The sequence below is a fragment of the Zonotrichia leucophrys genome, chromosome 5, assembly GCF_028769735.1.
Source record: "Zonotrichia leucophrys gambelii isolate GWCS_2022_RI chromosome 5, RI_Zleu_2.0, whole genome shotgun sequence".
Lineage (NCBI taxonomy): Eukaryota > Metazoa > Chordata > Aves > Passeriformes > Passerellidae > Zonotrichia > Zonotrichia leucophrys.
Genome location: NC_088175.1, coordinates 32,173,618 through 32,189,934, shown reverse-complemented (window position 1 = coordinate 32,189,934; position 16,317 = coordinate 32,173,618). Strand labels below are relative to the sequence as shown.

Genomic DNA, 16,317 nt, shown 5'->3' with positions numbered 1-16,317 from the left:
GTAGCTGATGTTTCTTTAAAAGCTCATTGGAGCACTGCAGAGTATGAAATATTTTGTGCACAAAATTTAAGCCTGGATTCAAAACTTTTTTTACTGTCTTTTTTTACTTTAAGATGACAAAGGTAAACCACTCTTCACCTTCAGAACAGATTCAGTCCTATCCATAAATGTTTAAGAACACCTCCTCTTAACAGCAGTCTGTAAATGGTAGGGGTCAAAGTTGAAAACAGACTATTTTGCCTGAAGGGCTAAAGGGGAGGCTTGAACTTCATACAACATCATGGTGTATCTCTTATTCCTCAGCATCATAGCATCAGTGATAGGATTCAGACTATCAGCCCAAATTTGTCCTCTAAAACTGTTACAAGTTCTGTTAACTATGTGCAAAAACCCTAACAGGTTCCAAAAATAAACTGCCAAAACCAGAACTAAATGACAGCTAAACCAAATATTTTTTTAGTTAGTACAATGGGATTGTAGGTGTTTTCACAGTAGTACAAATTCATAAGGCAGTTGCCAGCTCACTGACTCCAAGCTGACAAGGCTGGCATTGAGTACTTCCTCCCTTGCAGAGATTGGAAAGCAGGCATCGGAAGCTAGATTAGGGTGTATTCACATAGTCTGAAATCAGGTGTCTAATCCTACAGGCTGGTTTCACAAGAAACTTGTTTCAGTGACTGTTGGGAGAGACTTAGAAAAAACCCAGCAGACTAAGCGTTTCCCAGAACAATTCCTTCTGTCCCAGCTGGCCTTCCTTTTGACCCCACTCTGAGACTGATCCCCTTCTTGTCCTTGTGCAGCAATCACCATATCCTCAGTTGTACTGAACACAAGCTGAAAAGGGTCACGTCATAACTGAAACATTAAAATGATGTACAAACCAAGAAAGCTGGCTTTTATTCTAGATCATCCCTGCAGTATGACTGACAGCTGAGATGAGACCATGCTACTACTTGGGGCTTGCCTAGAGAGGTTGAGAGGGGCATGCAAGCTGGAGACACAAGCTAAACATCGCCCAGATGTTGACCTCCATGTTCACTCTGTCTCAAGAGCCCTAAGAAACCAGCAGAAGAATCAGCACTTCTGTCTCTGAAATTCTACCCTTACTTGTGTACTGGTTTTGGCTGGGGCAGAGTTCGTTTTCTTCACAGCAGCTGGTACAGGGCTGTATTTTGGATAGGTGCTGAATACAGGGTTGATAATATAGAGATGGTTTTGGTTTTTGCTGAGCAGGACATACAGAATAGAAGCCTTTTCTGCTTTCCATGCTGCCACAGAGGTGAGGGGACTGGGGCTGCATGGGAGATTGAAAGGAGACACAGCCAGGACAGGTGACCCCAGCTGACCAAAGGGATATTCCAGACCATATGGTATCATGCTCAGCATATAAAGTGGGAGGGAGAAAAAGTAAGTGGAAGATGTTTGGAGTGATGATGTTTTCCTTCCCAAGTAAGCCTTGCATGTTATGGGGCCCTGCCCTCCTGGAGATGGGTGACCACCTCTCTGCCTATGGGAAGCAGTGCACAAATTCTTTGTTTTGTTTTGTTTGTGTGCACAGCTTTTGTTTTCTTGTCAATCTGTCTTTATCCCACCCACGAGTTTTCTGACTTTCACCCTTCTGATTCTCCCCCCACTCTGACTGGTGGGGAAGTGAGGGAATGGCTGCATGGGACTTTTTTGCTGCGTGGGAATAAACAACAACAACTTGATATAAGTTTCCCTTCACCTTTCTCACTGGAAGAATAATTAACTGCGATGTTGCTTCTCATCAATCCTTTTTTTCACAGCCACAAAGCAATTCCTACCAATAATAAAATAACTCCTCCAGCTTACTGTACATATTTCTTAGTACAAAAATGACTGTAATTTCTTCTGAAATTTAATTGAAAAATAACTTTTGGCTAGATTTACCAAAGCTGATAATCCGTGCACCCACATGCAGCACAAATCCCTCAAAAATGGTAATCTCTATATAAAATAGGTAATTAAAATATTATCACACAAAATCACAAGCAAGCCCCAAGTAGTGTACAGTTTTGGATAACTGTATCCACTGAGGGAAGACAACATGTTTAAAACAAAGAGGTTTTCCATTTATTTTTCCTTCCATTAATTTTCACACATACATACATATATGTGTGTGTATATATATATACATACATACACACACACATATATATATGTATGCAGGAAGGCACATAAGAGAGGAAAAAGTCTGTGGGAATCAAAATAGGAAGGTAAGAAATAAAAACCCTATGTCCTGTCCAAAATTTTATAAATGAAAATGAAAATAATTTTGGAAGGGAAGCTAAATGCTTGAGTCTCATCAGAGTAACCTAAGACAGCCCTAAATGAGGTGAAAAGAGCTAGATTTGCATCTATCTTCCAGTTTTAGGTCCCTCTGAATAGCTGGGACACAAGCCCTTTTAACACTGCTAAATAAACCCCAGCTTGGTTTATTCACCTTGTTTTTCTTATAATTAATTCACAAGTTTATTTTTGCAAATTTCACTAACTTTTGTCTCTAGGTCTGCAACAAACTGACAAACACAATGTCAAATTCTGGGAAAGTTCAAACTCTTCTAAGAACCTGATAGATCTTGAAGGGCCAGGAGGTATGTGGGACTTCAGGAAAGCTGAAAAATATTAGTGATAGTGGTGACTATGCTATCAGGGCTTAAAAGATTCATAAAGTCCAGTGTCCCACTAAGCTCTAGGCTGACCTGTTTGCCTGCATGGGGTTAAAGAAAGCTTCCTTCAGAGGTTTTAAATACTATTTGGGTTCCTGCCGTGACTATAAACACAGAAAACACTCCTGTTGTGAACTACATACTTTAAAAGTGTTACTCATGTGAAGAGATCTGAACTCACAGTACACATCAAAATGCCACAGAGAAAACTCTGAAACCATGCTAAAAACCATGGAAATTTTAAGCAGTCGTGCTTTTCTGTGATTCTGTTTGCTGAAGTCAAAGTAATAAATAGGTCTTTTATCACTCAGAGCTTGGTAGGAAAAAAATATAAACAGAAAATACTTGGAAAATCTAAACTGCAGTTAAATATAACAACAGAAACAGAAAATTTAAAAAAATATCAAGACATCCAAGTTATTAAAAGTGCCTAAGCATAATCATCCATGCCCCTTATATTGTTAAAAATATTAGTCAAGGCACATGGGTCTGCAAAACCGCCAAATTAGTTATTGAGAGAAGAAAAGCCATTTTTCAGTTCTGTTCCAGAGTGAATTCAGCTTTGCCTGAGGTTGCTTGAGTTCAGGCTGACAGCTGCTAACCCTCCTTTTGGTAATCCAAAACCACACTGGCTGGGCTCCTCATCTCCATTGGAACAGAATTCCTCCATCCTGCTTCACCACCCAGCCTTGGCCACCTCCTATCCTCTCTGTGCATCCCCACAGTTTCCTCCTGCCTCCCTAAGGCCAGGAGAGCAGAGCAGATACTGTAAGGCAGAGCTACAAGGGAAAGTGCAAGGGCTGAGTTCACCCTCAGCATACAGAAAAGGGGCTTGGTCCCAGCTGCAGAGCCACTCAAAACAGCCCTGCACCACTGCAGGGAAGCAGGTGCTTCCCACAGCACCTCTGATATGACAATTGTGATTCCAGCAAACTGTGATGCTGAACCAGTATCCTGTCTGGTTCCATTCTCATTGAAGTTCCAATGTGATGGTCAGTTCTGCTTCAAGGCAGGAAAATCTTGCAGTTTGGGTTTTCTACTGGCCCCTGAATAACACAAAAACTCTTCACCAGAACAATATAGGAATAGATTCTTCTCACCTCCTGCACGTAATTCTGTGCAACAGAACACCATCACATCCTTCCGTGTCACTTCCTACTGTCACATTCAGTTACTTTACAACTCCTCTATTTTTAATATATAAATATGTATTACCACAAACATAGACACAGAGGAGAGGTGTGGATGCTCTGACTCCAGAAAGTTTGGCTGTTTATGCCCTCAAACACATGCTGTGCTACAAACTGGGAAAAAAAAACCTAACTGAGCAATTGAAATACATGAATAAATGCATTATTCTTGGCTGATAAGCCAAATCTTATGGGATTTCAGATACCAATTAGCTGAAAATCTGTGATGCCGTATTAAAGGACAGAGTTCTCCCATTAGACAGGGCAAAAGTTCATCTGAATTGCAAGGATAAATCTGTGCTTTTTGAAAAGACTTCAGCATTTAATTCTATAATTCTATGTTATAATTCCATATTTCTCTCTCATTCTTGACTAACTCTGATGAGGCTGCTGTACAATAGATTTTTTAATTCAATCAGTGCCGATGCCAGGGATGTTTATACCTTCACAGAGAATAGAATAGTTCAGTTGGAAGGGATCTGCAACAATCATACAGTGAAAATAATTAAAATAAACATAAAGCCAACTGGAAATCTTAAGAAGTTTTACACCAAAAAGTGGAGAATTGTGTAAAGTTTCATGTTTTTACAGCCAGCTTTGTGTTAAAGAAAACATATAGAAGACCAATCTGAAATTCTCCTAAAAATGTAGCACTTGGCCCATGACTGTACATCTCACTGAAATTCTGAGCTCTTTATTTACTCAGTACATATGGCAGAGTTGCTTTTTCTAGGTGAAAAAGACTGAATGTCATCTCTGATTCCTTTTAAGTCATTTCCCTCTGTTTCCATTTCTCCTTATGGGTCCAGCTGTGTTGGTATGACACAACTGGGAGAAAGCACAACATGGAGGCGCAGCACCTTGAGGAAAGCTCTTGGGAACAGCACACCTGAGGGAAGCAGAATGCTTCAGCGATACCCTGCCACTTGTCTGGGAGCTGTAATCCTCTAAGCACTGCAGAGGTCCGGAGAGGTCCTGACATGGCATTTGCTGAATTGTAAAGGTTCTACACCTTGACTTCCCTCTTGCGCATGCAGCACAAAGAGGCAGGAACCTGACATTCCCCAGGCAAAAGCCCTCCATAACCTAGTGGTGCTGAACGAGTCACAATTGGAAACAAAAGCTCTACCTGTTCCTCCTGGCCACCAGTGTGACCTGGCACAACTGACCTAAGGGACCTGCTGTCCCTACGCACCCAGAGCATATCTGTCAGCTACAAGTCACCTCTCACCAAACACCACAATTCACCCCTTTTCCAAGCTGGCCTGCTCTCCCTACCTACCATGGAGTTCACCTTTGTGCATGCTGTTAGCAGCTTACATCAAAGCACTGGGTTTGTTACATGCCAGTAGAGGAGAGATGCAGAGGAGCAATTATAATGGAACGGGAGGAAGAGGAATTGTAAGAGGAAGGACTGATGCTGAGAGGCAGGAAAAGACTATAAGCCTGATCCAATTAATTAACATAATTATTGTCATTATTTTCCTCCGCTGATTTAAGGATTCAATACAGGAATCATGCTTACTCGTAGGAGTCTCAGATAAAAGTCTCCAGATACAGAAGACAAGATGTTGCATGGCTGTAACTGTATTCCCATAGATATCCATCATGTTGTATTAACTATGAACTCTGTGGGTTCCTTCCTCTCCATTTATTTCTGGATAGGCAGGCTCACCTGCCTCTCCTCTCAGCTGCTGCTCTCTGTTTCTTGTTTTACTAAAGGTTTGCAAAAACCTTTTATTTCTGAGTAATTTGATCCAATACCAAGCTACAAACAGTCTGCATGTAGAGTAATGAGCATCAGCCTAAGGACAATGACCTGCATGACAAATCTAAGTACAAACAGTAATGTGGTATTATAAGATAACTGGGAAGTTTTAATACAGGATTTTCCAAGTCATTGGCAAGCCACAAGAAATTTTAAAAAATCAAAACAAACAAAAACCTGTCACAGGTTAACCTAAAAGTCTTCTGAATCAAAAGTTTTATAAAATTACAAAGACCAACCTATTTCAGGGAGTGCTGGACTAGAACAGTTAATGTAAAAACTAAACATGTTTTAGGCTTTTTAAATAAATATTTCAGATTTTTGAATGCAAGGTTTTTCTGAGCAAAAGTTTGAAATTAAAAAAATTTATACATGTAGATTTGTTTGAATGTCTCAGTATGAACTAACTAGTACACATACAAAGCAAATGACCACATGTAGCAGCTCAAAGCCTAGAGCACTTTATGAATCACCTTAGTGTCAAACATCAGCAATCTTCATAAAATTAATTCAATGTAAAAATTTCTCTCTGCTCTTGTCACAGATATCACAGATGCACTTCTACACACCAGCACAGCCAACATGAGCTCCTTCATATATACAAGCAGGCTGAAGACAGGGACCCTCCTGTGGATCTGTTTGGGACACCAGGGAATAGAAGATGTTTTTGAAACTTCACTGGAGTGAGACATCCTTTTCTCTAACTTTAATCTTATGGGCTAATTAAAATTTATGCAGCTATGGAGCATGGATAAAAAGATGGATTTATTCTATGGCTGCTCATAAGACATTGACTTCAGCTCTAAAGTAACACTACACATGACTCACTACCTGTTGTCATCTCATTGCAAAAGTCCCATATCTTCTGGGTCATTTCTCATGGCCAGCTCCTCACAGCACTGACTCCTTCTTCACAGCACAACCAACAAACTCCAGCCCCTTTCACAGCACAACCAACAAACTCCATCTCCTCTCACCCAGCTCACCCACTCTTTTGCAGCACTCATCTTCTTATTGGACACAGCTGTGGCCTATTAAGGGCAGGCCTTTTCCTAATCTTTGGTGATTAGTACAGCTGCAGCTCCTCAGGTGTGAGACTACCTTCTGCACTATCTTTATTTTCTTACATTCTATCCTTACACAACTATCTGATTTTTACCTCCTCCAACTTAGTCCTCCCTCCTGATGCAGTTTAGAAATCACTGGTGTTTCCCTGCATGTGCTCCCTTACTGTGGGATTCCCATAAATTTATCATATCGTTTTTCACTGTATTTCAAAGAGTCCACAGCTTTGTAATGTTTGTAACTTAAAAAGAACTGTCTTGTTTTCCTTTCAAGGCATCCATCCCATATTTGACTTTCTGTGACAGCCATAGTGCCTTGAATTGGATATTCAGACTAGGCACAGTATATGGAGACATGCTGTCATTTGCACAATAAAGGACTCCTAAGACAAATTTCAAGGATCATTTGATGTTTTTCTGGTTGGAACCATTTAAGTGAAATCACTATTGTACCTGTGTGCTACTTTAACTGAGCAGAGATAGGCACAAGAAGAAGAAAATAAGAAAAAAGTTCTTCATTGAAGAGACAAAAGAGAACACAGGGCCTCATCCCTTCCATGCTTGGCATGCTCTCCTCCAACAAAGGGATACACAAAGCACTAAAGGTTTGTCTAAGTGAAATAGATGCACTGGTTTATCGTAAGCTGGTTTACAACAAAATAAAATACTCCTGTATCTTCCTGCACAATGTGGACTGACTAAACTTAAGCCATTTTATACTCCTTTTACAAAACAGACAAATTCAGTCCTGAGAGGTATATAAATCCAGGGAGAGAAACTAATTTTTTGGGGCTTCTGAAAACTGTTAGTTAGACAAATGCAAGCACCCAGGAATGGGGCGTTCATCATTGCCGTGCTGATATACCATTCCACAAACAAAAGAAAAGCTGTCTTACTCCTAAACCTGCCATCAACCTTCCTATGCTTCTCCGCCTCAGAAAGGATTCAAAAAAACCCAAAACCATAACTATTCACTGGGCTGAAATTAAACCCAAGTTACCCTATGCTGTGATGGCGGCACTGCAAGTGTTGGAAGGGACTGCAGAGAAATCCTGACAAAGTGCCTCTACCAATATTATCTCATGGACTGTGGTTATACTCAATAGCTACACTCTGAGCAATGGCACAAACATGACCACACATTTGGAAAGGTGTTTGAGGTTTGCTCAGGATGTGTGCTGTGCTGTAATTTTGCAGATAGTTGGCTCTCCACAATCAAAGGCAAGACTATGACATCTAGCCAAGCACAGCCTGGTCTCTCACAGAACAGAAAAGGACTGACCTACCCACCCCTTACCAAGCTCAAGTAATCAAAAGAATATAATCCAATACGAAGGTTCAAAGTAATACTGGTGCTTAAAATAAAAAGGAAATTTTCCCAGACATTCATCTGGTGGTTTTTTTCACCTTCTTCCCAACCACCTCCTGAGACCTGAGGCTAGTGTGCAACCTCAGCCTCAAAAAGACTGTGAAGTTGCTTTGACGCAGAACAATGTATACCTGTGGATTAAGTATTTTCCTGTTTTTGTTACCTTTGGTTTGGTGCTTCTTTTTCTGAGGGTTTTTTCCTGCTATTGTTCTCTACAACCTTCTGAATTTTCTCATAGTGTCTTAATTTTTGCACCAAGAGGAACTTGCAACATCCTCCAGTGTTTCCATGTGCCAAAAATTGTTGGTGGATACGAACTCTGAAATCATCCTTTTATGATAGAGCTCATCAGAAATATGTATGCCAGCCAGGAAAATAAAAGAGTGAAAAGAAGACCTGCAATATCCTTCATCACTTATGATCTTGGACTTTCCAAATAAATAAGGAAATGTAAAGCCACTCCAAGAACATGCCTCAGTAAAAATTGTACAGTGGAAATACAAGTGGTTTTTGAACTAATAGACTATAGAGTCTGAGAGCTGACCACAATAGCCCCCATAGTGAGGCAAGCAACCTCCATGTGAAGATTATGACAGCAGCTACATAGTTAAATGCTCATGCATTGAAAACTCCTCCAGAGATTGAGATTATTTTTGGCAGAAGTTTGGACAGAGATTGTAAAATGTACATTTATTTTCATTTAGCTCTTTGCTTACTCTCTCTGTAACACACCCTTTTTAAAATCTCTTTCCTAATACAGACATGCTTCATATCACAGACTTGGATATACAGCAAATATAGTTATTATTCCTTACATTAACATTTCTTGTATGTTGAAAGCCATTCCACCAAAAACACTGGAAAGATACTCAGCAATTCTTGATGAGACCACATGCCATGAAAGCTGAGGTAGGGACATACAGTTCTGCTTGCATGAGGTACACTTGTCCTGGGACCCTTCGACAGTAAAACAACCTCCTTCCTCCCAACAGAAATAAAAGGCCAGAAAAAGCCTGAACTCAAAAACTCTGTGCTATGTCTTGGCATGCAATTGTAAATAGAAATAAATTATAAAACCTGCTTAGAAACTGACGTCGCTGTGTGTCTGCATATAAAAGTAAATATATACAAGTTCATCATTTAGCCAGAGAGAGGAAATGCACTGCTCTAGCTAGAGCTAGCTGCAGCGCCCAACAACCTGTTTGCCTTTCTTCCTTTCGTGCCTGGAAGTTACACCAGTTACATTTCTCTGTTACACTGAGAAATACAAAGTGTCTCCTGGTCCTGTCTAAGGGTCACGCTGTAGTCACTGTATCTACACTGGGGGTACTACTGTAACTGCAGCTCTCTGAGAAGTTCAGCGTGTCCTGATAGAGGCATTTCTTTCCTAATATTTATAACAAATTTGCTTGCTACTGTACACATCAAGTATATGTGTCCCACTCCTACTTTTTTCTCTCGTCATTGGTTGCATGGATGATGCCACCTCCCAACTTCTCTACTATTCCTGCAGCTTCCCTCCTAATATCCCTCTTCTTCTCTCCTACTGTCACTTCTTTTCTTTTGTTGTACTTCAGAACCAAAGCTAACAGTGACAAACAGAGTAGCACAAAGATTCCATTCAAAACTTAGCCTGAGAACCACTTTATAGGTGGGAGCTCATAAGTCCCCCTTTCATAGTCCCAGTACTTACTCCTCTCTTTATCCATGTTCCTCATCTCTCTGCTTAGACAAAGCATCCTCTCCAAACTGCACCTTTTCCTGTAAGCAACCTCCACTGCTCCTGGAACATTACTCTTATCCCCCTCTCCAAAACAGCCCCTAAGAAAACAATCCCACAGCCAGAGAAGCAAAATGGTCCTAGGGTATAGCTGTTAGTTTCATGCCAAACCCTTGTACTGTGACTGCCTGCATCCAGCCTCAGAGCCTCGAGAGCAGCAGCTTTTCTAAAACTACAGATTGCCTACTCGTTTCAGTGAACAAAATTTACTTACAATCAAGATTTATTTTCCTCCATGTCACATGCTTCACATATGTTTCATGCCAGCTCTTTCAAACCCCAACCCTCCTTTTTTCCCTACTGTTCTGAAAATAATGATTTTCTGGTTTTAAAGGTAAAAGGGAAGGGGCACTGAAATAAGTCTAAGCCTCTGGGTAGAAGAAGGGCTTTGCAAAATAAGGAGATGAGAGGGATGAAAAATAAGTTCCTTACCCACTGCAGTGACCCACAGCAGCAGCTGTGGTAGCCGGTTCATGGCTCTGCGGGGTGCGGGCTGGTCCCACCCGCGTGCGCGGCTGTGGAGCTGTGGAGGGGACGTGCCAGGCTCTTCCTGCGGGCTCCGCTGGAGCTCTGAGACCGGGCTCGGGCTCCTGCTGCCTTGGAGGAAAATTCCCACCTCCTGCTCGGGAAGGCTCGTATGGGTCCTAGAGCCACCCTCCCTTCCCTGCCTCCTCCTCCTCCCGTTTTGCATACCGCTCCTGCACGATCAGCAAATTCACAAGGCAGTTGCTTCAGACACGAACACATCCATCTATAAATTCTGAGGCATTAGTATTCATCAGGACAAGATGAATTCGTAATCTAACTGGGTCGTTCCCCTCTCTCCGTCTTCCCTTACAGCTGGCCCAATGACACACACGAGACTCATGCACCCCCCCGGACTAAGCTCAGCTCATATTTAAGATGATAGAGAGGATTCCCACGGCCTGGAAGTGTGTTCACCGGCTGCCCTGAAAGAGAAATTGGACCTATATACACAGCCTAGATTCCCACCTTTCTCTTCCCCTCGGGTCGCTTATAACCACTTAGCTCCCGAGCAAGACAAGCCTCTGTTGGAGACACACAGTGAGGACCCGCAGCACAGCCAAGTGTGGGCTCTCCCCTGCCAGCTTGGGCATCTGCTCTTTAAACACTTCACTCCAAACTCCGTTTTCTTCATGACCATCAGCATTTCAACTGCACTAGTTCACTCCACCTTCAATCTCTTTGCAGGTGTGTCTTTCCTTCATGGGGAGTTTATTCTAAAATTGATGTTCTTTTTATAATCAGAATGCATTCTTTATGACTAATTCTCCAGGTGGATACTTTTACTCTGAATTAGGGGTGCTTTAGTCCAAATTAGCATAATTCATTGTGGTTGTTGTGAATTTAACAGGTAGTACCTGGGTCTTGAGTAAAATACCATTCAAAATGTAGAAACTGGAGAGATTTGGAGCTGACCTGAATTAAAGCCCTTATATGTCTGGTGGGGCTGGCACTTACAAAGCAGAAGCCTGCCTTCCATGTTTAATTCTGGTTCACAGAATAGACTAAAAATTTAATTAATTTACTTAACCTTCTCTGGGTCTTCCTACCAATATCTATGCAGCACTGAAGGGTAGATTTTATTTTTGTATCTTAATAATTTATCTGGATCTAGAAAATTGCTTTTTGTTCAGCAACATATTGCTACTTTCAGCAGATTTAGAGAAGCATATTTTTAACACAACCTGGATGATTTGGAAGCAAATATCATTCTGAGGCTTTCATCTATGGCCACATCAATTACAGAAGTATGGTAGCAAGAGGACAGACATTATAAGTTGCTTACTGGTTAAATTTCTATGAAATGTCTCCTAAGCAAAGTAAAAGATCAAGACCAGAAATCACAAATTAAAAAAAAAAAAAAGGAAAAAAAGAGAGAGAGAGAGAGAGAAAGCTGCCAGCTTTCCATCTCTTCATAAATAAATATCTTGGCTGAAGCTCTGGGATTACAAAGCAGGTAATTTTTTACTCCCAATTGGTAAAAAGTAGGGGCACTTCAGGAAATTTCCATACTTACCTAAACCCTCCCATGAACAGAAATGTAAACAGTCTGCATCTTCAAGGAACTCATAGCAGCAGCAGACACTGTTTCTGTTAATATTGCTTTAAGGAAATTTGTATTTTCTGTTGGGAATTTAGCTGCTGGAGACTGGAAAATTACAAAGCTGTGGCTAATTCCAACTCCTGCACCTGCAAGATAGTGTGTCCTTGGGCCTAGCTGTAGTATGATAACAAATAGTGAAAGACACATGAGAAAAGAGAGATGTAACCCCCAAGGAATGGGGAAGAGCTGATGTTGTGGTGTGGCCAATGGACAGTGTAAATTACAGAATATTCATGAGCTTATTACTTGTTGTATAAGTGTCTGATGCTCTCTTCAATAAAGGGAACTTGCTTATCACTCATATTGAGTGTCCGAGTCTCCCCTCACAGACAAATGGCTCATCCCCGACAAAGTCCTCATTCTGCGACAATTTTCCATGGTTATGGAACTGGTTTTCATTTAGTTTGGCAAAGACAGATGAATTCTGAGGCTCATTACAGAAATGCGAGGCATTCTATAAAAAATAGATAGATGCATGTGATGCTTTAAGCAGAGGGCAAAAGCAGAAGATTAGGTGACTAATCTCTGACAAACTGCCTCATCAGACACTTTTGAGAGCTTGAGCTCTGGGTAACCAAAGTAGACCTTGGTCTACTGGAAGGTCCATAATTAATCCTCAGCAAGATAACCCACATTTGTCAAGTAAAGGATTCACCCAGACCAGACAAAAACTGATATTTTAGGGAATGAAAGATTTTAATGATAAATGACAGAACACAGAAAAACAGATGAATGAAAAATATCACAAGATGCAACAGATGAATGAAAAATATTACAATGAAAAGTATTACAAGATATACTGAGTATGTAAACAATAGGAATCAGAACAATGCCAGCATTTGGAAGTGGGATAGGAATTGAAAGCAAGTGCCACTCACCAACAGTGTGCAAGTGATAAAAGAGCATGCATCAAAAGGGAAGAAGCCCAACAGCAGCACAAGAGAATGGCTGCAACACAACTAATGCAGAGGAAACCTCTGTAGAAGTAATTAGGAGCAGTGGACAATGCTGCATCATCCGAGAGATGAACTGCCAGTCTGGAAAGAACTGGGACAACAACAAGCTTTTAAATTGGGCACTTATGCACTAGAGCACTGCCAGAATCTGGGCACCAGCAACTGAAAAACCCACTAGTCTTAAATAATGATACCATCTTTGGCTCAGTAGCACAGGAGCAACCTACTGGAGCCCAGGAGAGGGAAGAAGATGTGTTTATGCTATTCTTACATTCATCTGAGGGCATCGACTCTTGCAAACACAACGCAGAAATCTAACCCATGTCAAAAACATTTGGAATAGGGTTGCAAGGGAAGTTCCAACCATGCTACCAAGAAAATGCCTCAGAACTGAAGGGAGATGAGGCACTCAGCTGCTAAGCAAGCAGAGCTTCAGCAATGGAGGTCTGGTCAGTGCCATAAAAAAGGTTTTCACTTACCTGTACGCTCAGGAGACAAAAATTATAAACAGTGGGAAATATTTCCCATATAACAGAAAAAAGCTTTGATTGGTGATTGCTCCAAAATGCATTTCTACATGGGACACCAAGCAAGACAAATGTTCACATAACTCCAACACCGCCTTTGAAAGATGCTGTTTCCTCTTGGGCTGCATGGTGCATAGAAATATACAGCACATTTTTGATAGCATAGCCAGGACAAAAGTCTGTATCATGATAAATTAATTGGAGAAAAATATGAGAAAAATGCAGTCAGAGATTTCATAAACCTTGTATGAGAAACAAGCTGTAGGGCAAAAGCTAAAAATTATCCCTTATGATGGAAATAATGTCCAGCAGATCAAGGTGAATGGGGTGAGATGGTACAGACTGGGCACACTAAAATGAAGGAGTACAGATTTGTTTGAAACAAACACAAAGTATGTAAAGAAATTTGTGCTCAGTCAGCCTGCCTTGGCATCCTGAATACTGGTCCACAAAACTCTTTAATAGGCATAGGATTTGAGTACTACCAAAACATCTGGAAACCTGAAGACCAAAACTACAGAAATGGTATCTAAGCACAAGACTAATTTGTCCTTGTATTCTTCTACTGAGAATACTGATAATTTTTTTTAAGTTGCATAGTCAGACTTTGAGACCAGTCACTTATCCATAAAATAAACTTGGTGTTAGTGTAAATGAATAAAGAAAAAAGGATTTGGCTTTACTCCATAGTCTTAAAGCTTCATGTCTTCATGCATGGAAGAACTTTGTGAGCTGAAACTGATCATAAAACTCTTTACAGCCTAAGGGACCTGGAAATTCTCAGCCTAACCTTTCCCACAAGCAAAAAAGCTACAAAAGTATTTTGGTTTCAAATATATGATTTCAATGTTCCATAAAAACTAAGCAAGATCTGATGATGGTTAGACACACGATCTCTGGAGTACTTTACAAAGGAACTATGAAGAAAATATATCCAGAAACAGATTTTATATCTGTTGCACACACAAGCTCTTAAAGAAAAAATATCTATCTGGGGTCAGAAAAAATGTGAACTTTGATTGCTACAGACATTGCTGGGGGCACACTCCTACAAAATGTGATTGGGGCTAGTGCTACAGATAACACCAGTGCTCCAAGTGGTTCATAATAGCTAAAAGTCAGGCTTTACCCCTTAAAATTACAATAGGCTAAAAAGGATTAAATTTAACTGTTCAGTGTGATTTTATTTCAATGCAAATTAAATCCTCAGACATCAGACAAAAAAAAGTTTTTAAAAGGACATGCACAGAACCATTTATGGATTTAAAATCTAAAACTAGGACCAATGATACTTTACACCAGCCTCAGATGAACAGCAACTTTGAAGATATTGTTGTTATGCTTGTTGCACAGAACAGAAGGAGAGGTAAAGATGTAGTTTGTGGAAGAAGGCAAAAATATCCTGATGCCCTAGAGCAAAGACAGCATAGATTTTTCGCTGCTGCAGGGTGAAAACAAACTTATTTACATCCTCAACTGTCAAATTCATTCCTACATAGAAGTAAAGCTAAGTCATTTGTCCATGACAAATGTCATGGACAAAGTACTATCCTTGCTGCATTTTACAGTACCTGTGCTAGTAATGCCTGACAACAAGACACCTTTGATGAACATGAGATTTAGCAGTTTGCAGAGAAGTACATATGAGGCATGTCTCTGTAAGTCCCCATTATTTCCAGCACAACAAGTCAGTAGAAGGAAAGAAAGCACCTACTAATGAAAGATGATAGAGGTCATATTCACCGCTGTTAAATCAGAGCATGGCACCAGCAAAACATGGTGTGTCATTTGCTGACACTTCATTCAATAGAAAATTGAAAACAAGAGTCCCTGTGCTAACAGGAATGGATGTCAAGAGCCCCTGAGAACTTGTAGCTATCTAAGGAGACAGATGAGGAAAAACTGCAATCAAAAAAAAATTACTTTAAGTACCTGGAGCCCATGCCATTTGCCCAAGACAGCAAACTTACACGTGTGAAAGCAAAACAGGCAAAACAACAGAATGGATGCCAAGACAGTTCAAAAGTCACAGGTGCATATCACACAAGGAAGGCCACACTGTGAATCAGTTGCTGTGTAACATTCCCAGGAAATTGCATTTTCTGCTACATACATTTAGAATTACTGATGCCATCTGGCAACACGTATGACCAGAAGTTCCTAAGCACTTATGGATGCAAAATAATTCTTCTTTCAATAGCACCTTAAGCTCATAGATACCTGAATGACTCACAATTTCTTACTGAGATCCTGAGTTTAAATCACAAGTCATTCTCCACAGCAATGGCTGAACCATCTGCTCTTGCAGCAGCATCACAGAAGGCACTTAGTGTTTCCTAGAAGGGCCTGATGTCATCCAGTACAGAAACCAGGTATGAGGGATAGCTGGGTCTCAGTAAAGTACTGCAGCCCAGCCACACAGCAACTCTTCGTTGATCTGTAAGGGGATTCAAAGAGTGGCAAGGGAATCAATATGCAACCATTTCTTAAACCAAGAGACCACTTCACCTGATGTTTTCATGACCTGCCGCAGGTTTTTTTAAAGAAACTGTCAAGATGTGCTGTAAAAACCTCTAAATATGAAGATAGTGACTATAAACAACACTGGCATTTTAATAGAAACATTATTCAAGTGGTGTTGTTGATTGATAGTGTGGATTAGGCAGGTTAAATGAGTTCAAAGAGAATGTGTATTGCATTTTTATTTTCTATAATATAGCCACAAAATTTTACTCAAATTCAGAGTCAGTCATTTCTATAATCAGCCATATTACTGTCCAAATAATCCATTTTTTGACAGTTTCAGATGATGTGGTGCCATCACCCTCCTAAGATAATAATTTAT

At 40.5% G+C, this 16,317-nt stretch overlaps 1 protein-coding gene across 1 annotated transcript in view; it reads right to left on the bottom strand.

Annotated features, from left to right (window-relative positions):
• Nucleotides 1–10,410, bottom strand: part of LTK (leukocyte receptor tyrosine kinase) — a 93,556-nt gene extending 83,146 nt beyond the window's left edge. The window contains exon 1 of the mRNA XM_064714788.1: nt 10,294–10,410. Coding sequence (XP_064570858.1) covers nt 10,294–10,336 — 43 coding nt within the window. The 5' untranslated portion in view covers nt 10,337–10,410. The remainder of the gene's footprint in view (nt 1–10,293) is intronic.
• Nucleotides 10,411–16,317: the final 5,907 nt, after the last annotated feature.